General features: G+C 41.6%; 2 protein-coding genes across 5 annotated transcripts in view; one reads left to right on the top strand and one right to left on the bottom strand.

The window, feature by feature from the left end:
- The window catches only part of LOC109474148 (protein TANC2-like), an 89,932-nt gene extending 78,047 nt beyond the window's left edge, over positions 1 to 11,885 (top strand). For 3 of the 4 annotated variants that reach the window (XM_019774358.1, XM_019774355.1, XM_019774357.1), the window contains 17 exons: positions 414 to 542; positions 1,057 to 1,176; positions 1,704 to 1,979; positions 2,139 to 2,260; positions 2,579 to 2,724; positions 3,205 to 3,421; positions 3,948 to 4,555; positions 4,929 to 5,160; positions 5,539 to 5,775; positions 6,174 to 6,353; positions 6,956 to 7,137; positions 7,481 to 7,650; positions 8,080 to 8,255; positions 9,342 to 9,566; positions 10,050 to 10,196; positions 10,705 to 10,805; positions 11,355 to 11,885. In XM_019774358.1, coding sequence (XP_019629917.1) covers positions 414 to 542; positions 1,057 to 1,176; positions 1,704 to 1,979; positions 2,139 to 2,260; positions 2,579 to 2,724; positions 3,205 to 3,421; positions 3,948 to 4,555; positions 4,929 to 5,160; positions 5,539 to 5,775; positions 6,174 to 6,353; positions 6,956 to 7,137; positions 7,481 to 7,650; positions 8,080 to 8,255; positions 9,342 to 9,566; positions 10,050 to 10,196; positions 10,705 to 10,805; positions 11,355 to 11,571 — 3,485 coding nt within the window. In that variant the 3' untranslated portion in view covers positions 11,572 to 11,885. The remainder of the gene's footprint in view (positions 1 to 413; positions 543 to 1,056; positions 1,177 to 1,703; positions 1,980 to 2,138; positions 2,261 to 2,578; positions 2,725 to 3,204; positions 3,422 to 3,947; positions 4,556 to 4,928; positions 5,161 to 5,538; positions 5,776 to 6,173; positions 6,354 to 6,955; positions 7,138 to 7,480; positions 7,651 to 8,079; positions 8,256 to 9,341; positions 9,567 to 10,049; positions 10,197 to 10,704; positions 10,806 to 11,354) is intronic. The other variant, XM_019774356.1, reaches the window with a different exon arrangement.
- A 2,740-nt stretch (positions 11,886 to 14,625) lies between these two features.
- Positions 14,626 to 17,931, bottom strand: LOC109474183. The gene is made up of 6 exons (XM_019774435.1): positions 17,799 to 17,931; positions 17,369 to 17,444; positions 16,760 to 17,017; positions 16,255 to 16,395; positions 15,441 to 15,905; positions 14,626 to 15,084 (listed from the first exon to the last, which is right to left on the bottom strand). The coding sequence occupies exons 2-6, from the start codon at positions 17,379 to 17,381 to the stop codon at positions 14,828 to 14,830; spliced, it is 1,134 nt and encodes a 377-aa protein (XP_019629994.1). The 5' UTR covers positions 17,382 to 17,444; positions 17,799 to 17,931; the 3' UTR covers positions 14,626 to 14,827.
- Between the last annotated feature and the right edge of the window lie 6,523 nt (positions 17,932 to 24,454).

Genomic DNA, 24,454 nt, shown 5'->3' with positions numbered 1-24,454 from the left:
GCCACTTCCATGTTGTACTTTTTTCACGTCTCACAATCATCTATGCTGTCTTTACATTAAATTTTGCTTTTCTTGTGCTGCTTCTTTAAATATAAATGAGGTTTTTGCATCCAGGAAATAACTGGTTTGGTTTGTTGCAGTGTGGTAGAAACGAGACATAGTGAGCTTTAAGCATGTCTTGTTGAGATTCAATGTATGACATGACTTAGCAAGGAATTTGTCAGTACATGTACATGTAAATTGCATGTAAAACATGCTCATATGTAGTTTTCAGCTGTAACATCAATAACGTCTTCTTTTAGAAATAGAACAGGAAAGTCTTGTACAGTCCGGCATGTCACGTCTAATAGGTGTACAGAAAATCATACTTTAGCCTGCACCTGACTTACTTGTTGCCATTGTGCACTGCTTAGCCAACAGCATGGGTTCGAGTGATCGAACAATCTCGCCCAGCAGTCATGAGCGTAGCATGGAAAGTCTGGCGTCGTTCCCACAAAACATGCTAACCCCGCCATCACCTACTCGGCCACATTCACTGTCAGGTGAGACTTAGCTAGTCTAGTCATGTAGGCATCATGCTCTGATCATGTGATTGTCATGCTGTGGTCATGTGATGGTCATGTGATTATCATGTGATTGTCATGTTGGCAGATGTTCTCAAGCTGGGTTAACACTGAGTGGTTTTGAAAATGTATATTATCATCATGATCATCATTACTCTTCCTCTACACAGATGTATTATAGATGCTTTTAATGATGTTCACAACAAACACTTATATTGTACCAGTGCTGAGGAGAGGTGTAGGAGACATGTATCTCAAATTCTTCTATTTACACCTCAGTCCATCTGCTCTAAATAGTAAAGATGACTGTAAAAGTTATGAAAAGTGACTAAAATGACTAACACTCAAAGATCTGCACAAAAATCTATTTCAGTGTCGAAAGAAAATATATAAAATGTTCACCATTTAGTGCTGTAACAAAATCCCAACTAATGGTAACACTGCTGTTTATGATTTGCAAATTTTCATTTCTGCTTGTTTGTTTGATACCCAGCCCCCGCCACCACCCCATTGGAAGACATTCCAGCTCTGCAGAGACAGGCTCCCTACAGGCACTCCCTCCGCAGCCCCCCCACACCCAGGAGTAGAGCAAAGGTCAACCACGACCTGAAAGGTAACAGACATTGATATCAGTGTTCTAGCCAGTGGCCACTGCCATTGTACAGTCCGTTTTGCCTCTTACAAGCCACTAGAAGTGTCCATCAAACCCCTCCCCTTCAAAGTGCTAAACCTTCACGACAACACACTATGCTACATGTAGTATTATTTTGTTCAAGAATCAAATCTAAAACCTGTTGCTTCTGCTCCTGTTGTTCTACAGTCCGTTGTGCCCCTTACAAGCCACTAGAAGTGTCCACGAAACCCCTCCCCTTTGTAGTGCTAAACCTTCACGACGACACACTATGCTACATGTAGTATTATTTTGTTCAAGAATCAAATCTAAAACCTGCTGTTTGTACCCCTGTTGTTCTACAGTGCGTTTTGCTCCCTACAAGCCACCAGAAGTATCTACAAAGCCCCTCCCCTTCGAAGTCCCAAACCTTCACAATAACATGCTCTACTACTACTGTAACAGTGTATTACTAGTATCATTTTGTCCAAGAAGTATGAATCTAAAAGCTGTATTTTTCTGTTCTACAGTGCGTTTTGCTCCCTACAAGCCACCTGAAGTATCCATGAAGCCCCTCCCGTTTGAAGTGCCAAACCTTCATGACGACACGCTCTACGTCGGTCGCGACTGGCTGTACAGGGAGATGGAGGAGCACCTCTCCTCCGAGGAGTCGCCAAAAAACAAGGGTGTGGTGATCTCTGGGAGCATCGGGTTCGGGAAGACCGCCGCCCTCTACAAGCTGGTGTCCCACAGTTGCCACGGTGACAGGATGAAGATGAGGCTGTGCAATGGAAATGTCACAAATGGTGTGTTTTGCTCGAAGTGGCCATTGTTTATTGCTAAACAAAGAAAATTGAAAGAGAAATTGTACTTTCTTAGAAGTGCTTTGAAAGTGCCAGAGATGTAATATATAGTGACTCCAATAAAAATATAGGTGTCAAATGTTTTCATTGTGCATTTTGCAGGACACGGACTGTCCAATGGACTAATAGACTCCAAACCACCAGTGGACGACTCCCTGATGTACCTGGCCAATCACGTCGTGGCGTATCACTACTGTCAGGCAGACTTCGACATCACATGTATGGTGAGTAGCCTAGCGCTGCCCCCTAGCATGGCCTGTAGGTATTGCAGGATAGCAATTCTTTGTCAGTATCATACAGATTGCCTTATATCGAATACAGATACGTGTATGAAATGTGCAGTGATTATAGTAACTATAGATATATATTGCCTCCTTCAGTCAATATTGACCATGGTACAATCCTAACTGATATCAGCCCTAAAACTTTGGCTATGGCAAAACAGTCCTACATGTACGTTGGGGTAAGTCCCAATTCACTTCAATATTGGAAGGAAAGTTTAGTCTTTATTTCATGACACTATTTTCCCCTGTTGTGTCCAGGTGCCAGAGTTTGTGCATAACCTGTCTGCCCAGCTGTCCCAGTGTCCACAGCTGCTCACCTACAAGGATCTTCTCATCAACGAGCCCCACCTGCAGAGTTCCCTCAGTCTCAGGGAGTGCACCAGGGACCCCTCCAACGCATTCAGGTGCGTCAACACTTAATATTTCTGAACATCTTACTACTTGAACCCTGTGTACATTGTACATTGCTGAGAATTTTGCCAATCAACATCCCAACACAGTGCAGCCCTAGAAGCAGTCAAGTTATCAACCTCCTATCACAAAAGAACCTTTATCCCAGCTACAGTCAAGTTTTGAAACAGCCTCTGACAGGACATTACAGAACTTTAAACACAAAGTCAACGCCCATCATTTATTTTCATGATTTTCATGGTGTACAATACATCGGCATACGATTACATAAAACTTACATTTACAATTACATACTGTTATTTAAAAAGAGACAAACGTGTAGCATAGTATGTGCCTTACTAACCTTACTTATTCATATCTCTCATATTCTTTAGTAGTCCTTGTTTGAACTATTCATGTGATGACATTGTTTGTAACCCATTGTGTGGAAATGGTTATTGTTTAAAACCATGCTAAATTTCTGCACTATCCAGGAGAGGTATCCTGGAGCCTTTGACCAGACTGAAACAGGAAGGTCGTATCGCCATGGAGATGTGCATCCTGCTGGTGGACGGTCTGAACGAGGCGGAGTTCCACAAGCCGGACTACGGGGACACCATCGCGTCTTTCCTGACCAAACACGTCATGAAGTTCCCGTCATGGCTGAAGCTCATTGTGACGGTACGGACCAGTCTGCAGGTAAGCAAGCAAGTACGTGGCTCCTCCAGTAGGCATCTTTTTATTTATTTGTGAACGATTTACCACATTTCTGTATCTATATCAGTATAGCCTGGTAAATTAAGCTGGTGTATTATGCCGAAGGGCGGTTAAACCGGCTATACTGATACAGATATAGCCAGTATAACCACCCTTCGGCGTAACACACCATTTGTCGAAGGAATATTGACATAACAGGTAACTATCATCTCTTCAAGATGTCAAGCCTGTAAGGTTTTGAACCACTCACACTGGGAAGGACCCCTAGTTACTCTTTTAGGTGGGATCTTTAATGTTGGTAGCAACTGTGGGAGCGGATGTAAACTAATTAACCAGGATGGTATCCAGGCTTGAATTTGTATGATTGTAATGATGTTACAAACTTTTAAAATGTCTAATTCTTTGCATGATAATTTCAAAGCAATTAAGGACTGCACTGAAGTGTCAATTCACTGTACTTGGTTGTTGAGGGAGTCCTATCATTAATTTTCTCTTGGGTTTTCTGTGCCTTATCCTACAGGATGTTACCAAGCTGCTGCCTTTCCATCGCATCTCATTGGACCGCATGCTGACCAATGAAAACATCCACAACGACGTCAGTCATTACATCACCCAGCGGATCAACCAATCACAGGCCGTTAGAAACAACATCTCCATAAATGGCAAACTGGACCCGGCCAATCAGGCCAAGTTTACCGCCCACCTCCAGACTCTCAGCAGAGGTTGCTTCCTCTACCTCAAGTTGACGCTCGACCTGTTAGAGAAAGGTCACATCGTGGTGAAAACCTCCAGCTACAAAGCTCTACCCGTGAACTTATCCGAGGTGTTCCTCTTGCACTGTAACTTGAGATTCTTGAGCAACAAGGCGTTTGAGAAAGTTCTGCCAGTGTTTAACATCGCTCTGGCGTCGCTGTATCCGCTGCGGGACGAGCAGCTCTTCCAGGCGATGAACGCGGGCTACGTGACGCACCTCCTGCTGTGGGAGGAGTTTATGCAGAGGATGGAGACCATTTCTGCGTTTCTGGTTAGGAGGAGAGACGGGAGGAGGATGTTCTACCACCCGTCCTTCAGAGAATGGCTTACCAGGAGGGAGGAGGGGGACAGCACCAAGTTCCTCTGTGATCCAAGGTCAGAAATGGTGGAAAACACACAAATTAAATAGAAAGTTTATGTAATTTTAAGTCATAAGTACATGCCAGTCAAACAAACACTGAGCTGTTCATCTGATAAGGGCTCAAAATATCACCTGCATATAAAGGTTAGGGCAGGTAGAATTAAAGTTTTACAAGTATTTCTGACGTCTACAATTGTACCTTCACCTAACCTTCACTGATTGACATCCTAAATTCTGAGTGGTCCAGGTAAAATTTGTTTGGTGCAGGCAATTTTAAATGCAGAAATGCAGAAAAAAGTTTATTGAGCCCTTATCGTGCACATTGTCTATTTGATGACACTCCATCCAGGATCATTGATGGAAATTTTTCTCCCTTTACTCCCCCAGGAGTGGCCACGCCCTGCTTGCCTTTCTGCTGTCTCGTCAGGAGAAAAAGCTGACCGATGAACAGTCCATCGAGCTGGGGCATCACATCCTGAAGGCTCACATCTACAAGAGTCTGGGCAGGAAGCTGGGCTGCTCATCTCGATGTCTGCAGGCGCTGTGGATGGCTCACAGTGCTCAGGACCTGTCAGCTAGTCTGGCTACACCTAGGAACCTGTACAACCCTAACATCAAGGTAAACTGCAATACTATGTAGAACTGATAGATGTCAGTAGTCTATCAGCTAAACCTAGGAGCCTGTATAACCCAACATCAAAGTAAACTGCAGTGCTAGACAGGACTACATTGTAGATTGCATAGTCTACAATGCACAGGATCTATAGCTACACCTAGGAACCAGTACAACTCAGTAAGGTGAACTGTAGTACTTGGTAGAAATGGCAGGTGGCATTAGCCTACAGCATACAGGATCTGTTAGCTAGTCTAGCAACACCTCGGAGCCTTTACAATCCTACATCAAGGTAAACTGCAGTTTTAGACAGGACTGATAGATGGCATATGTCCCTACTTTGAAACCAGAATGTAACTCCTACATGTACATGTACATTTCCAGGTGAGCAGACTGTTGATCCTGGCCGGAGCTAACCCTGACCACCACACAGACTTCATGGGCAGTGCTCCACTGCTGTGCATCGCCGCCAGCGAGGGTTACGCGGACATGGTGTCTGTCCTGCTGGAGCTGCGGGCCTCGGTGGAAGCTCAGTCCGACACGGGGATGACCGCGCTGATCTACGCGGCAGTCGGGGGGCATCTGGACGTGGTCAGGATGCTGTACAGGAAACATGCAAGGGTGAGGGACTCTGGTCACAGTTTTACTTGATGTTTACCTTTGCAGAAGGTCACACAGAGCCTAATACTAGTATGGTCTCTTGAACACTGCCTGCCTCCCTCCATCATGGTTAGGAGTTGTAGGTCAGGAGCAAGGTTGTGTGGTGGGTTTAAAACATTTGGGTCTGAAGAGGAGTTTCAGCCATGTTTGGCTGGTGGTGGGCTGGAGTTCAGGAATACGTCAGCAGTGGTTGGGCAAGTTTGTGGGTCAAATTTGACTCAAATTTAACTCAAAGTTGATACAATTTCTATAGAAAGGTAGGCTGGTGACCTTGGCCAGCTGGTGTTCGGGGGCAAGGTTGGGGAAAGGTCCTGTGATGTATGACAGTGACTTTACGTGTCTATCTTGTTTTCCTCCAGTTGAACCACACAGACAGGAACGGCCGCTGTGCCTTGGTCCACGCTGCTCTGAATGGCCACATGGACGTGCTGAGTTTCCTGCTGCAGTGTGACTGGCTCTACTCCGACCCTCACGACCTCACCAAGAGGGTTGCCTGTCAGCAGGGCTTCGTGGCTGCAGCGAGTACAGGCAACAAGGAGGTCAGACTATGTTTATGGTTCTCATCAGATGCAGTTATTATAGTAATACTAATACTAACACTAAGCGGGAACTATCAACTACAACAGTTACTACATTGCTGAAGTGGAAAAACATAGTGAAAACATAGCCAGAGGAGCAGGTTAAAGCCTTGGTGTAATGGAGACAATTTAAGTATTCCTTGTAGCCCTTGGCTTTTATGACATCATAACAGCTGAGGGCTGCAAGGAATACTTAAATTGTAAAGACGTTGACTGTAGCTGTTTGATATACATGTATGGTAATTTTTTTTCTTCTATGTTATCACCAAGTCCTCAGCTTAGCAGCTGTACCGAATAACGTTTGCTATATAGGTCGCTGACGAGTGGTGCTGAGGTTGACTTTACGTTTGAAGTTCGGAAGGTCCCTGGTATTCACAATGGCCTGTGGGAGACAGTTCCACAGCTTGGCTGTAGCAGGAATGAATGTTCTTCTGTGGCAGAAGGATGACGACTTGTCAGGTTCAATGGCCGCACTGTGTTGGGATGTAGATAGGCGAGTTTCCCGGTGATGTACATAGGGCTCGTAGGTTGTTCATTAATGTAGGTGCATCTTGTTTGTACAGATCTGTGACTTCCTGCTGAGTCTATCGGAGATGGAGCACCACGAGGAGTGGACTGTCAACATCAACGAGCCAGACACGCTCTTCAAGGAGACGCCGCTCACCGTGGCCGCGTCCAACGGGAAGCTGGACATCTGCCGCGCCCTGCTGGAGAAGGGAACCTCCATCACCATGCCAAACGGAAGGTAGGAGAACTATGTTGTAGTAGGATATAGGGATTTTCTTTTGTACAAGCAGTATAATAATTGTGTCTTACCTTGCTCAGAGCTTCTGACTGGAGTACTGCTTCTCGCCGCTATACATGTATGTAGCCAATATACAGTGGATCACAGCTTAACGTTCTGTCCTTAGGACTGTGACCCTTTTCTTTAGCATGCATGTCGGGTGAGTAACAACAGCCGGGATATGAACTCCCAACCTCTTTGTCCAGTGGCAGGGTCACTAACCATTAGACTATGCACATACCTCAGTATATACAACAGTCTATATACAACAATGTAGACATATAACAAATGTGTTGTTCCCCAGGGGCCTGTCTCCGATGTTCTGTGCTGTCCGTGCGGGCCACTGGGAGGTGGTTGACCTGCTGTTGTCCCACCAGGCTGACCGTGAGGAGATGGACTCCCACGGCAGGACTCCCCTCATGGTCGCTGCCTGCGAGGGGCATCTCGGCGTCTGCGAGCTGCTGCTCAGTAAAGGTAAAACTTGGAGTGGTTCTTTTCTTTTACAAGTGGGACTTGTAAGCTTGTAGATCTCTAACTTGATTAGTAGCTATAGGCTGGGCTTGTAGATGTTTAAGGACTTTGATGTAAATCTTTGTAAGTCCATAAAGTTTATTAATTTATTAAGATTTAACACCCCTACTCTTATTTATTGATAAGTGCAATGGAATCTTTAACATGCTCTCCTCAAACATGGAACCTCCAGCTTTCTGTCCTGTGCGAGAGGACTTTCCTAATCAAAGCTAGGTACTCATTTTCACCCGAGTCCTAAGGGCTCAACAATGGGGCCTGCCATACGGGGATTCAAACCCAGAACCATCAGATGTTGAGTCAACAATCCAAACCACAAGACCACAAGCTAAGTGTTGAGTGTAAGTTAATGTTAACGTTATTTTCCCACTCCAGGTGCCTCCGTGCTGCAGGCAGACAAGGAAGGTCTGACCTCCCTGAGCTGGGCCTGTCTGAAGGGTCAGAGTCACGTGGTCCAGTCTCTACTGGAGAGAGGCTCCGAGATCGACCACACGGACAAGACTGGACGCACTCCGCTTGACCTGGCTGCTTTCTACGGGGACGCTAGCGTGGTCAGTACATGTCTGTTGTTATCTTGAAAGTTCATCTATGTTGGTAGAAGTCAGTATGATTGAAGGAAGTTTAGACTGTAATTTCCAACACAAGAAATTGGACTTACCCAAATTTTCCACTGTACAACGCCATTTATTTATTCATCGATCCTGCGTAACATACACTTGGTTAGCTAGACCCGTTTTCCAGTAATAAACTCCAGATAAGGTAAAGGTCCAGTCATTTCCAATGGTCTATTTCAGCATTGCTACATGCATTATATGCAGTATGTAGACTAACATGAGTAACACATATTACATAGTTGTCATACATATCATTATAAGATCTCCCTTCTTGTAGATGACAGTAACTGTAACTTTTAGTGCAACTCTCTACAACTCACTGTCATTTCTTGATTACCATTATTTCTGGAGACAAAGTTTGGTGTCAAGATGGCAGTAAGGACAGAATAGCACTTAATGAAATAATGACCAAAGTAACTGTATAACCCTTTGCAAAGAAATAACTTTCAGATGAGGTTGAGTCAGTGGTTACTTTGCTGGAAATGAATATGAGAGATTTTCCTCTGACAGGGTGTCAGGGGCAGTTCAGCTGGCCAGCATGGGTTCGTGGAAGGACGGTTGCAGTGTGTAAGGAAGCCCTGTTTGTTCCTGGTCATGTTAAGGGTCTCTCTGGGCTTTCTGTCTTCTTCCATGTATAACCCCTGCCATATTAACCCATCAGAACAAATGTACATCCAATGACCATGATTCTTGAATCCCCCATGGCATGCTAAAGGATAAAGACTTTTCCAGCTCAAAATCTGTACGGAGCTAACTGAACATTTCTTACTATCCATGATATGACAGGCCTTGCAGAGTACTTTCTAACTGTAGCCTCTACCAGGCTTCGGGAGGCAAACTGTAATCTCTAGCAGACCAACTCCCCTGGCATATTATCTCTATTTGGCCGATTTCTACTCTTTCCAGCCGCCTCCCGAAGCCTTGTAGAGGCTACTTTGTGACACCATTTTGCTCTACATGTACATGCATCTGTGAAGTTGAAATTATCACATTTTCTGCAACACTCCTACCCTGCCTTTGCAGGTCCAAGTGCTGGTAGACAAAGGTGCCATGGTGGAACATGTAGACTATAACGGCATGAGGCCGCTGGACCGTGCCATTGGCTGCAGAAACACGGGGGTGGTCTCCGTTCTCCTGAGGAAGGGGGCCAAGCTGGGCCCTGCTGCCTGGGCCATGGCGACCTCCAAACCTGACATCATGATCCTCCTACTCAACAAGCTGGTGGAGGAGGGAAATGTGCTATATAAGGTAAGGTCAGGGGTAAAGGTCAGAAGTTGATATGAACCTGCTTATTACCCTAGTGTAGCGTGTTGAACAGGCACAGCAAAGAACATACTACGCCTGAGTGAAACCTTTTGGCATAATGTAATGTGCATTGCACTTCCGCATGTATAACACCCAGGGCCCCCTTGGAAATCAGTTGTTTATCAACTGAAGGGGCGACCCTCAAGATTAATAAATGAATAAATAAAAATGTAAGTCTCAGTTTATTTGGTCTTATTTGCATATTCAGCAATGACATCCATCTGTAGCTTTCAAATGTTGTGTTGGAATAGGTATCGTCTGCAATGTTCTGAATGTAACTTTGACTTAACATCCAACAAAAATGGTGAAAAATCCTGGTTTCATGCAGGTGCAGTACGTTCTGCCAACATGCTAAAGTACAAATGTATGTAGTGTGGCTGCACAATGATTATCTGTACGTGACAAATGTGATTTTTTGTTCCACAGAAAGGGAGAATAAAAGATGCCTGCCATCGCTATCAGTATGCCCTTAAGAAGTTCCCCAAGGAAGGGTTTGGGGAGGAGATCAAGACCTTCCGAGAACTTAAGACTCAGCTGTTCCTTAGCGTGTCCAGATGCAAGAGAAAACTCAATGTAAGTTTATCTCCTTTAATTTGTTGTCATAATGGGTGATGCTGTAGGTCTTCTCATTCACGTTATTTAAATATCTTTTCTTACTTCAGGGCAGGAAAACAGAAAACGTTCTGAAGAAATCTGTCTGATATTGACATTTAGTGACATTTCTTAGCACATTTTTAGTCATTTCATATACATGTACTTACACATGTAAAGTGTTTGAAATGGCCCCAAAACAAGCATTATGTTTTGTGTACCGCCCATAGGATAAAAAAGAAGCAACTGTTTTCTGACATCCACATCACACTTTTGCCTCACAGACATCAGTATGCTGTGAGATTACAGGATTAACTTATTACTACATTAAAATGATGACCAGAAAAGTGACTTCGAAAATCCAGTTTTGGCACCCCGAAATTGCACTGTATGCCTTTAACATCCTTTCCACATACACATACAGCACTAGAACACAAGTTACTGCAACATGTGAACTAAGCTTAATTTTCTATACCCCTTGTTTCTACAGGATCTCAGCTCTTCAGCAGACTATGCCAGTAAAGCACTCGATACGAAACCCCAGTCAGCAGAGGCCTACTACACACGGGCTAGGGCCAAGAGAGAAAACAGGTAGGGGGCAGTTCTCTAGGCTTATGGAAGCAAATAGGCATGTGGGATATGTGTACTATCATTGCTTGAAGTAGTGAAGCCATCCAGTCATACATATACAAGGAACTGATATGAGGCATACTTTGCCATCACATTTTCCATTGATTGACTACATTTTCTATGGACAGTGTGATTTTCTGGTACACACTGTCCATACAATTAGTGGACCTCTTACAGAAGTGCAGAGTCTAAGTCAAGCTTTGTCAATAAAGGTTAGACATGTACAGGTAATGGAAGACACAAGAAAATACTATCTGTATCGGTATAGCCGGTATAACCGCCTTCGGTGTAACACACCAGCTTCGCAGGCACGCGGCGCAGCGGCAGCAAGCTATATCACACCAAACAACTTGTTACACTCAATCTTTGCACATTTAACTGCAGGAGGTGTTTAAAGCTTTCTTTTCAGTTGCTGAAGCAATTGGATAGATTTTGAAAACTCTCAGATGTTTCAAGTAGCATCTACATGTAGTATTTTTCCTCAGTGAGTCACACTTTATTTTGCCACAGACAATACGGCCCAGCTCTTCAGGACCTTCTAGAAGCCTGCAAACTTGCTCCAGACAACAAGGAGATCAGGCGACTGCTCATCAGAGTTAAGGAAGAGTGTAAGCAGCAGACCAAGGAAGATCGGGAGGGCTCCTCCGAGACTCAGGCTCAGGATAAACCAGACGTCGTCGCTCCCACTAGCAAGGACAGACCCCCACCTCAGGAAACTAACTTATGACTAGACGTGCACGTTTATGTGTAGTTTTTACCTTCTGTTGCCAACATTAGTATGTGAATTTTGGGAAAAAAAATGCAAGAAAACGAATCTATGAGCCAGTGCTGTTATCCAAAAAATGGGAGGGTGAGCATGTTTTGGAATGCAGATTTTTGCATTTGTCACTTTTTTTCCTTCAGTTTACTCACTTTCCATCCTGTGAATAAGATGTCTACTGCTATGTTGATTTTTACATTTGAAGAATCCTTGACGGATTTTATTGAAGAAGTGAGAAAACTGGTTGTAGATGTCCTGTCATTGGGTGTTTGAAATTCTACAGTCATGAAGATTTTTTTATCTCGATGCCAAAATCAGTTGTGGCTGTTCCAAAGGGATTATGCTCAAACTGTTCAAGCATACGTATAGATTTCAGATAAAGGGAACATATAGTACGTACTCTTTATGATTGTTTCCATTTTGATTTTACAGAAATCTCCAAAATTTGACTTTCAGCACTTTGAGTATGTAGTAGTCACTGGGAACTTAATACTGCCAATAGTCACACAATAAAGGATGTATTCATAGGCCAAATTTATCTACAGGCATCTGATACATGTATATGCGTTGCAATTGGTACTTGTATAGCAACTACAAAACAAGGTGCCATCATGGCAGTTACACTAGTGAATAACAAATAATATAAATCTGCATTTCAGTTGTTTTCAAATAGGAAAGTTTTCTAATCAATAACCAGGCCAAGAATATATTACATTTTCATTATAGTAAGCAGTAACAATGTATAAAGTATACATTTCTGTGGTAACAGCTTGCCATGTGTATATAACTTGAGGACTACTGTCATACATGTATACTGTCACAACTATACAGAAATGTGCTATAGTTGAGAACTCTTTGGTCACAATGAATACAGTAGGAAAACGTGTACATGAAAAGTTACTTTGAGATGTGCTCTTCTGATTGATAAAAACGGCATTTTAAATGGTGCAGATTCAGGAGTATCCTATTTTAGATTGTCTACTATAAGAACACGGAGACAGGCATACAGGTATATATAATAAGAATTAGAAATTTTTTTCCATGAATGATACTATGAACCTTCTGTGAAGGTTTACAAATAACAATACCTGTATTCTAGCAGACAACATTTAATGTTGTAGAATATCCCCAAACACTGTTATACTTTAGGGAGCAAAATCATTACTCACAATGCCAATAGAAAGGACAAGTAAATAGCACTATCTGTCAAAGAATTAACTGTACATTCAACATAATCAGCTTCTAGCTATACTTTTCAGTCAGTTACTAAATTCCTTCCATTTCAAGAATGAAAAATCTTGTGTTACAGTTACACATATTTTTACTAAGCATCTTTCTACAATTTTGGTGGTGTTACTTCAGTTCAACCTCACCATAGCAAATTTCCATTTTTTTTCATCATTCCATATTCTGGCCACCCCCTCTCCTTTAGTACATGTTTAATGAGAATTCATAACTGCCAAATGCCTCTACTGAAGTGCACCGATAACTGTAATACTAATAGATAGGATGTATTGTTTCAAAAGTGTCACTCTGCCAACTACAAAGTTATTTTAAGAACCAGACCCACATGTGGTGAAATAGCACAGTGTGGGTAACAGCCACATACATCTAACACATGCCTAATTAATAAGTATAATTAGTAAGGACTGTCACTATAGTACAAGATTATTGTTGCTAATAGTATATGCAAACGATGGTGTTATAACACAAATAGATAGGTCTTAACTAACTTATGCACTGTCCTGCTAACTACAATGTATATTTGTACATTCTGTGCTGTTAGCTGTGTATGATATATATTATTATTTATTACAAACTGATAATGTTTCTCTGAAAGCCTACACCCCCTCAACCCCTGGAACTTGTAAATTCATTGGCTGGTTTGACAACAGTACTGAATAATCAAGAAATGTTTCAGATGGTTAGGTTTTTGGACAAAGGTTTCTGAGACAGGAAATGTACAGTGTTGTAAAGTAAGAGCAGTGGTTTTGTTGATAGGAGCTTACATCACTAGGCGTTGCATTAACTGAACAGCAAATCCATGTAATTATCATGTGTGGAAAATGCTTTTACTGCATTTTGCATTGCCAAAATAAATGTGGACAGTCCAGATGTAAACTGTTCATTGTATTTCATTGGATTGGGTCTTTATTACTAGTATACAACCGGCAGACATATCAGTCTGAATTTTCTGGTATTTACAAAGATTGGATCCATAAAATGTTACATACAAGATCACAATTATGTCGTCCATCACTTAGACCCTGTTCATACCAGACTTACATTTAGCGGTTTCAACCGGTTTTTCAAAAACCCGGCTAAAACCCTTAGCGTTCATACCAGACTTTTGATAACCGGTTTTGAAAAAATCCTGTCCGGTGAATATCCAATTAATCGGCCATGACTGCAGTTTGAATAACCGTTCCTCCCGCTCTTCCGATTGTTGTCCTTGGCCTTCTTACTTGTATATATGCCATCTTCAGTTTTTTTTTTTTTTTTACCTTACTGCGGCACTGATCCTTTATCTTCAAGAAATCAGCCTCCTCCAACATTTTTGTTTCGGTAGAGCCCTCGCCGCCCCCCCCCCAGCTTTTTCGAATTCGGCGACTCCTGCTCTCCAAACCTAAGTATCAGGAGCGTCTCGTCCGCAGACCAGGTTGCATATGCTGATTCCATCGCTGATTCCACCGAAAAACAGTGGAAACGAACTCAAGTTGGTCAAAACAACGTGATCAAAAAAGGTTGCAGGTCGCACATGGTCAGGATGCTGACCCCGTGACCCTGGAATTATGACGCAAAAACCGGTTCAATAAACCCTTGGCATTCAGACCAGGTTTTTCGGTGGAAAAACCCCACAAAAAACCCTCAAAAACCACCTCCCGAGGTGGTTTTTCAAAATCGGATTTAAACCCTTAAAAAACCGGTTAATTTGCATTCACACCAGGTTAAATAAAAACCGGTGTTTGAAAAACCGGTTGAAACCGCTAAATATAAGTCTGGTATGAACAGGGTCTTAATCATAAAACTACATGTATGTTCTCAGGTAAGTCATAAACCATACCGGTAATACATGTATTTACTTGATCGGTATAATATACAAGCTCAAAAAACATTGGCTCTTGTTAAACAATTGTTGAGCTATGGTTTACAAGCAAGCAAAAACAGCAAAGATAAAACTGGTATCAATGTACAAATATATCATTTATATGTAACAGTCCAGTTACAGATCTTTCAGCTTTTCTGCAACTTCTTGGTTGCCTGTTTCACTCACAGCCTTTATCAAGTCTTCCTTGGTTGCGTCTCTGCCGTTGGTTTTGCGCCACATGTCCAGTACCTCGTGACAAGAAGTCCAGGGGTCAGCTGAGTTGTGTAGGTTGACTGCCTTGATCTGGGCCCAGGGGACACCGAGGTTCAGTGCCAGCTCTTTCCAGTCTGCCGGCATCTCTTTGGCGATGACTTTGAAATACTTCATCATCACTAATAAAGAAGAACGTAATGTTAATATGAATGTTTTTATACATTCATGAGCAGAAAAGAAACTATGACAAGTTAAAAATGATAAAATTAAAGCCCAACAGTGCACTTACATCATTATTGTTTGTATTAACATGCAATCCCATACCAATGAACAATAAAAACAGATATTTTCTCCTTTTTTATAGCTGTAGTTGGTGTTTTGATGTTAGGTATTGGTATTTACATGTATTTTCTGACAATCAGAAGTATAAGAAATACTAGTACTTGATTGTTTCTTCATATGAACAGTAGCAATTTCTGTCCTGAGAAAAGCCCAAGTCAGGTATTAAAATGTACTGAAATTACGGGCTGCTCACCATCTTGGCTACATGTATAGCTACCCCCCAACTCCTGAAGGACTGTTAGGATCTCGTTTGCAGTCCCTGCTATCAAGGCTCCATCCACTCTGTGCCCTGTTCTGGGAATTTCCTTCCCGCGAGTATCGGCCAGCGTTGGCGAATAACTCGTTCGAACGTCTGCAGGGTTCACGCCGTAGAAAATCGGGAAAAATCTTATCCCTCGCTTCAGAAACTCCTCAAACTCTTTCTTGGGCCAGTATTTCTTCATCATATCTTCGCTGATCACTATGACAGCAAGCTTACAGGAACTATCATGAATGGCTGAGGCTATGGACTGTTTAATGCCCTGCGTGTGCCCGATGGACCACTTGTCGAAGAAGACATTTTCCCGGGGCATTCCTTGCTGTACAATCTCCTGTGCCAGTGGTTCAACCAGGGTGTCCTTGTCCTCTCCTCCATGGACGATAAACAACTTTTTTTCACCTGAAAAAAATCAGAAGGCATCGGCTGTGGTTAATGGCATTCCGCCATGGTTCTACATATGATGATAAGTGGTACATCTAATGACAGATACATGTACTGGTAAGTGTTTACTTTTACTGACAACAATCTATTGATTTGGAAGTACAGTTTGATCAATGATTATCGCCAACCCAGAATGCCATTATACATATCAAAATACAAATAGTATGCATACAAATATGTGTATGTATGCAATGGAAGTCAAGCAAATAGAAGAAATTTACTTTATCGCTTCACTTTAAATTAGAGCTAATGCCAAGACATAGCAACAGGTTACAAATACTTTAGTAGCTTGAATAGTTGGGTTTACCTTGACTTGCTGGCTCATCCCAATGACTAGGTTGCCTCCTTGGCACCTGACTAGGTTGTACCCTTGGTGCTGGGTGAGGCTGCACCATAGTAGGTTGCTCCCTTGGAGGTTGTACTGGTGGCATCTGGTACACTGCTAACTCTATTCAGGGTGATGAACAAAATTGTAACATGTAACAACATACAGCAGCAAAAGCATGTAAATGTGAACACTTCAACATTGTAGAGTCCTACATAGATCTATTGTTACAGTACTGTTTACTGTATCTGCAACTATATATTGTAAAAAACAAGATTTTAACTCAAGAGATTACAGACTTCAGGTAAGTATGCAATTCTCTGATTAATGAATTGATTCAAGTTGTTCTGCTTGTTAATCTTCCCCACCCACATGCTTTCAACCTACACTTTCCTGACCCACAGACACACAAACCAACAGCTCAGCCACCTAAAACAGTACTTCCCATGATTAAATAGTGGGTAACTATAGGAAACAACTGACTTACCAGGATATCTACCCACCAAAGCATCCACAATCCCCGCTAGATCGGCATTATACAGAGCCTTCATCAGGACCTCTGTAGTGGCAGCGTTTCCCTTCTTCTTCTTCCACTCATGTAACAGGTCCATACAGCGAGCCTTGTCATCCCGGTTCCTGCCTTCTATGTTGCTGATTTCTGGGTAGTCGAATTCCAGACAATCGGCGAGGTCCTTCCACCCAGATGTCACGGCGTTCTTGGTGTGGAAAAAGTACTTCTGAACGCCTGTATTTTGTGTTATAAAGATACGTATTGGTCAATATCCAACGTCTTTACCTACATGTAACGTTACCTACCCCATCCAACCACGGAAGAGTACGAACCAACACCCTATTATATATAATGCCACTACCTGTATATTAGTATACATTTCTATTATCAACACACCGTTTGTTGCTTTCATTAACTTGGTGGTTTTAGCTACATAGCAGAAAGGCAGACGAAGTAAGATGTACAACTTAGTAGACGGTTTGCACCAAAACGTAAGCTATATACGTTAACGGGTGAACGGATATAAAGGGTTACTTGTACGTCATGTTTACTTACTTAAGTTCAATCTCTACTGACAAGTCTCACCTTGGTTAGCCATGTTTTATGATAGTTAAGTCGGTCCTGGTGTCTCGTGCGATCTGACGTCCGTACGCCTGTTCAACTGCAGGGAGAAAAGACCACAAAGTTTAGAAAGGAGCCCGAGACCAGAAACGGCGTTCTTACTTCCGGGTTCAGGTTAGACATTCCCGTCCGCCTAGTCTTCACGTAAACAGCGATCAGAATTGATCAAACGTTAGTATTAGGTTTAGACAGGTGTAAGTTAGTGTTTAGTTTGTTTATGTGACACTTTTCAACTAGAACTAGGCTGCCAGTATGCGCCTATAAAGTATAGTTGTACTGCCATGCCACATAATGTTTGTATGTAGGCCTGGAGGTCACTAGTCAGTAAAAGACTTAAGGAAATAGATCGACTAACTGTTACTGTCACAGCGAAACAAACGCCGGAATATCTCACCTCGACTCTCACAGCAAGTTGTGAAACATGAATATCGCATTTACGACGTATTCTTACACTTTTTTCGACGTATTCTTTCGCCGCAAACACACAAACGGTCTTAAGGGTCTTAAGGGAAAGGTCACCAACGTGTTTGCTACCTTTGACCCTAGGTGTGCGACCGTGACGTCACGTGGAAAGTCCCACATGACTTACTAGCAGTACCACTTAAGAGAAATGATCACTCGACGGTCGAACTTATATGATGCATGTATGTCTCAATTTAAAATATAAATGGGTCAAACAAATATCATTTATTGGAAAATTACAAAGGTGTGATTCCCTCATAAATATAAAGTTGAATGATGAGGATGGAAAAAAGGAGAATTTTGAAGTTGTAAGAGAAATCATCGTAATTTCTAGGCCTGCATGTGTGATAATTGTTTATTGGCCTGTTGTTAATCTTATATTAACGTGATTATCGGATTCAAATTTTCCTCATGATTTACAGGTGGCACGCACCACCTGTGCTGAAACACGCCGTTCCAAGATGGTGCGTGTGCACGGACGGGAAGAACGAGCGGGTAAAAATTACGCCCAGGAAGACGCACCACGTCCGCTTTGGTGGTAAGTTGTGCTTTAACTTGTCGTTGATAGTGTACAGACTATTGTAGATAAATCTCATATAAGTTTAATGGAGCAAAAAGACAGAAATTCGAAAATAAGTTGAGGCAACTGTTCCCCACGAGTTAATGCTGCAGTAATTTAAGCAACCGCTGAGGGCGCTTTTGTGTGGTCCAATGTACACATGTGACCCCTGACCTGAACAGCTTTCCTTGAAACTTGGTTTGTTCTTGTCCTGTGTGTTTCGGTAAATTTTATGCGTTTCAATATAAAACAAAAGTTTTTCGTGGCCGATGGAAGGTAGGAGGGACACGATAGTACCGTTTGTGAAGAGAGGCTAACAGGACAAGGTGATAGATTTGAAAGGAGGGGAGACAGATGACCTGTATTAAAGTTCAACTGGGGAGGGGGGGGGTGGTAACAGAGTTGTTTATTATATGCAGGGTAATGATATACGTCACATAGTGCCCAGGAAGCTAAATTTGTGGGGAGAAAAGACACTAAGAATCCACCGTAGGCTGAAGGACTGTAAGGGAGGGGGTGTTTTGGTCTGAAACAGGTCAGAACTTTTCTATGCATGTTTATGATGTTTAAACGTTAACCAGTTGTTGAGCGGTAAATCACAAATTCCGAACTTGACTTTTGTAAAATCTGAGGTTGGAATATAATATCTGTCGTGTAAACCTTAGACAAAGTGATGACAGAGCTTGAATATGATAACTTGCATGCCTTCTTGCTGTTGTGATAACGTTTAGAGTACTGAAGCTCCTATAAATAGTATTAATATTATTAATATTATTATTATTATTATATTATAATCAAGGGAAACGTTTTCAGAGGTACCGTAGTTTTGTAGTTGTACTTGGGAACAAATAGTCAGGTGGTGTTGTGGTCCTGAGTTTGAATCCCATCCTGTTGCAGGTCTGTATATGCAAAGGTACATCTCGAAGTCCTTTCATGACTTGTTGTTCACAGATTAAATCTCATTCACTTAAAGTTGCAATTTGTGTCACTGGAGCCAGGATGACTGTTCTTTTATCAACCATTTTATTCATTGAATTTCTTTAACTGCTTCCTAAGTTGAAATTGTTCAATGATTGTTAAAAATGAAATATATTGTTGAATATGACACATGTTTGCATCAGTGATGATGATTGTTTACATGTAGATGATAGTTATACATAAATACATATTTGGCATGACATGTTTTTCTCCATATCTTTTATTGCCATATTTAGAAATTATATGAAGTACATGTACGTGTATTAAGTATTCAATCCATCATGTACTGTGTGATTTTTAGAACCATGCACAGTACTTGGTTTCATGTTTGTGGTCATGTTTGTGGTAACATGACTGTATCTGACGTACTATTTATCACTTTTGTTTGTCCCCAGTTCAAGAAGTTCAGTGTTTGACCCCAAATGTAATTGTTTTCAGATGTATGTGCCACTGGATAAACTTAAAGTCATCATATGAGCTGCTGTTTAATAACTTTGAGGTGGATTTCTCACTTGGTGTTATTTGAAATTGTTACTATGTTTTATGTTTGCCTTCTTACAGAACAGTCTCACTAACTTCTTGAGTACCTTTAAGATATACTTTGTACACTGTTGTCAAATTACTGTGTGTCTTATTTCAGGCTCCTTATTTCTGTGCATATGAGCTTGATCTGTTTTTCAATTTCCATGAACTGATATTTGGAATGCATTTCATGTGTGTCGTTGGCTCTGATGTTTTTGTACCTATTTGTAATCTAATGAATATCAATATGAGATGCATATATAATATATATTACTGTAACATTGTTATTTGGATTGTGACATTAATGTGACATCTTGTGTGTATTGTATTTTCACGTGATTGTTGTTTGGTTATGATATTCTACATGCATGTTTACTGTTTGATGTGCTCTTGTTTTGCCTAATTACTTTTGAACAATGTCCCATGTGCTCTTCCCCCAACCAAAGCAGGTTTAAAAACAATGGAATGGGATACCTTATGTGATTTCTTGTGTGAGATGTATTTTCATGTGACTACGTTGTTTGGTTATGATATAAATTCTACATTTATAGTCACTGTTTGTTGCGCTCCTCTTTTGCCTCACTAACAATAATGTTCCATGTGCTCCTCCCCCAATCAATGTACATGTATGTCCTACATGTTATGTGAATATTGTCAACATTGGTGTGTCCTTGCATGGTGTATGTAAGTTTGGCATGAGATGTTTCTGAATGTTTATCTCTTTTACACCCTAGAGCTGATGGGAAGCCGAGGCTGTACCTGACCATGTTCCTGTGTGTGCTGTGGGACCAGTCTGTGTTCCTGTCTATATTCCCAATGGATCTGTCAGCTATCCTGCTGTGTTCCTGTTCTATTCAAGGAGGATTTGCCTGTGTGTGTTCCCGAGGGACCTGTCACCTATCTACGACTACGAGACAAGAGAACATCGGACCGTGGCCGTGAGTTGGCTTTTATTATTAGAACTCTTTCGAAAATGGGGTCTGCATGCCGCAATGCGTAAGCACTCGTATTAGATCATTGCGCAATGCGAAGTCAGGTCGTTAAAGTTAAGTAATCTTGCATTATGGGTGAAGCGTTTAGCCTGCGTGAATCAAGCGTAAATACCGGGTCGCTGCTTCGCATACTTTTGCGCCTTGCCATTTGAATTTTGCATAATTTGAAGTCGAACTAAGACTGTGTGCTAAGCATCCAGTCTGCATGAACGAAGAATAAATCGTGGCTGCTGCCTTCTGTAATTTAGTGCAAAGCGTGATCGGGACCTCCCATATGCTTGCAGACCCCTATTAAAAAATGACAATGAAATATGTTGGGAAAGGGCATCTCTGAATTTTCAGTTCAAAACTCCTGATTATCCAAACTGGCCCTCTCTTCTATTCATTGTCATTTTTGATTGAAAGAGTTCACATTTCTTATACTAATATCTAGTTTAAGGTTGTGACTAATATTTGTTTGCATTTATGGCGGAGAACACAGTACATTTTCCTATTGAGGAAAGCACTTGCAACATTGTCTGTAATTTCATTCTGTATAGTAATGGGATGCTTTCAAAAGCATTTGTGATCAAACTGTTTTCCCTGATATCCTCCTCATTATGATCCACATTGTACAACCTTTATAAAATTTCTGAAATGAAAATTGTTGTGTAATGTGAAGAAAAGAAAACCTACCTGGTGAAACAATCATTAAAGCAACAAAACGTGTGGATTTCAGGGGAAGTACTTCGCTCACATGATGATTTTTGAAAATATGTCCTATTTCTTTACAGAAGATGGAAAAGACAATGTTGTGCTTTCTTTCTGTAGTGTGAAATGTACTACAGGTAAGCTGTGTGTGATGTTTGAAAGAGAGGAATTGTGTTATGGAATCAGCGAAACAAATACAAAATGTAATCAATTTGTTTCTCAAGGATTATAATATATACTATAGATAGGATCTAGATAGGATAACTAAACAGTACATTAAATTAAACTGTAGATAGCGTTACATGAGAGATTTCTCTAAACAGACTGTTATAGTGAGAGGTTGACACATTATGCATTTGGGATTTGTAGTTGAAATATTTTATATTTTGTTGTATTCATCGGCAATGAAACAAATCATTACAAGGGTCAGCAAAGGCAGACTAAGCTGGTAGCAGTTGACTCACAAAAAGTACAGACATAATACAACAAACAAATGAAATAGAATCTAATACTGTAATAGATTGTCGCATTTGTTACATTAGTTGGTTATGTACATGCTGTTAAAATATTTCTGAACAAAACAGAACTAATTTTGCTTGGAAGGACAAAAGGGTGCACATGTTTGACTCAAGGACACACAATTATTTTTTTTTACTTTGAAATGTAGGCAATATTTAAGTCAGGGAAATTTAGGTACTGTAGACAGACAGTCAACTTTTGAAGTCGGTAGTTGCAACTACATTAAGCATAGATTAGTTGTAAAAGAGAATTTGTTAAAATGTTAATGTAAATACAGGAAAGGTGTGTACTTATTAGGTAAGCTGTTAGGATGTTTGAACAGCAACGTTACGTGTAGGTTTGACGTAGTTCAAATCCTTGCGTTCAGACGTGTTCCGGGTATTTCCCTTTTACTTTCATCTTCCCACTTTCTTGTGCGGCAAACCCATGGGAGTGTCCACTCAATCTGAGAAAATGAAATAATGTAGTGTTGTTTCGCTGATTCCTTTGAAGTCATGTAGACTCCAGACTTAGTTATCACTGTTGATGGACTTGTATTACCTTCTGTTGCAAAATTCAGGTCTCGTGTCATGTTGATCTGGTAAAGTTTGACGGCGATGTTTTATGCTGACAGACTTTATTTGATGAGCTTGAGACTAGGCCTGGATTTTGGAGCAGGAGGTTTGAATTGTTGCAAGTACATAAACAGTGATAACAAAAGTTTGATAGAAGGTTTCTATCCCTGCACGACAAAACACAATTCCTCTCTTTCTGTATGTTCTTACCTTGGTGCCAGACTCGTTTTAGGCTGCTAGCCGTTTCCCTTCGGCAGCCAGAAGCCCTTCGCCCGCCCGTGTAAATTACAGCTACAGGCTAGACTTCCCCTTAGCGGTAATTTAGACAGGCGGGCAAAGGGCTTCTGGCTGCGGAAGGGAAACGTCCCGAAACGAGTCTGGCACCCAGGGTAGTATGCTTCCACTTCTTCTTTAAGTTCACACAATCTGTCACACTTTTCAACACTTTATGCCCCAACACTTAAATTTCAATTTTCCCACCAAAAAACTTGAGGCCTTTAGTTAATTGTTATTGTGTAATTCCCCCAAAATTGTCACTTTGGGCCTGAACACTTCATTGATGAATTCTGTAAAAATTGTTTTTTTTCCAAAACCCTGCCTGCTAAAAAACACTTAGCATACGTGGGAACCTCAAGTAGATAATTAATTGGATTAAAGTTTTCCCGCCAAAAAACTTAGTATATGGGCATCCTGACCTTTGACCTCTACTCCTTTCCCTGACCACTTAGCCACCACACTTCTACTTGCTACTCACACTCTTCCAATGCTTTGAACCTTTACGCTTAACTTTTCCAAACACTTTGTGACACTCATGCTATGTCAGACCAACCTTCCGAAACACTTAGTTACTTGAGTGAGACTTTTCTGCCAGAATGATTGTCGCTCTACTGGTCAGTCAATTGCACAGGAATGCTGGTGTTTCGAAGCACCGTGTCTCCGCAAAGACATCCCCAGGGGAGCAAACTTCTGTGCATTGACTGACCAGTAGAGCGACAATCATTCTGGCAGAAAAGTCTCACTCAAGTAACTAAGTGTTTCGGAAGGTTGGTCTGACATAGCATGAGTGTCACAAAGTGTTTGGAAAAGTTAAGCGTAAAGGTTCAAAGCATTGGAAGAGTGTGAGTAGCAAGTAGAAGTGTGGTGGCTAAGTGGTCAGGGAAAGGAGTAGAGGTCAAAGGTCAGGATGCCCATATACTAAGTTTTTTGGCGGGAAAACTTTAATCCAATTAATTATCTACTTGAGGGTCCCACGTATGCTAAGTGTTTTTTGGCAGGCAGGGTTTTGGCAAAAAAAAAATTTTTTTACACAATTCATCAACAATTTGACGTTCAACTACACGAAACAAACAATTTTTCTATGACGCTTTATACAAATGGCCAATTACATTTTGCAACAACGGTGATGGGCTTCTCAAAAAAGGCATCCAGACCCTCAGAGTGTTGTCTTGTGTTCAAGGTGGAAGAAGAGTGTGAAAAGTTGACTGGAAACGTGGAGCACAAGAAAGGGTGATGTACCGTGCAATTAAAACCAGAGATCAAGGATGAAAGGACTTGCAGTAGTAGCCTGGGTGCCTTCCTCCGTAGTTTCTGCCCGCTCCCTAATGTCGCTGGGCCGTGGTGCCCAGTGACATTAGGGAGCGGGCGAAAACTATGGAGGATGGCACCCAGGCTAAAAGGCAAGGAAAAGTGAAGCATCAGAGCGCAGACAAGAGTGACGTACCGTGTAATTAAAAGCAGTGCAAGTTAGGGTGTGACTAAGGCCCCACTCCCACTA

This window comes from Branchiostoma belcheri, unplaced genomic scaffold (genome assembly GCF_001625305.1).
Source record: "Branchiostoma belcheri isolate BF01 breed outbred unplaced genomic scaffold, Haploidv18h27 scaffold30, whole genome shotgun sequence".
Taxonomy (NCBI): domain Eukaryota; kingdom Metazoa; phylum Chordata; class Leptocardii; order Amphioxiformes; family Branchiostomatidae; genus Branchiostoma; species Branchiostoma belcheri.
This window is presented reverse-complemented; position numbering and strand designations above follow the sequence as displayed.

Excerpts from the sequence above, each read along its gene's own strand:
- LOC109474183 (XM_019774435.1), bottom strand. Across the intron at positions 16,396-16,759 it reads TTTGGTGGGTAGATATCCTG|AGTTAGCAGTGTACCAGATG; the intron begins GTAAGTCAGTTG and ends CACCCTGAATAG. Across the intron at positions 15,085-15,440 it reads CTATACATGTAGCCAAGATG|TGATGATGAAGTATTTCAAA; the intron begins GTGAGCAGCCCG and ends CTTCTTTATTAG.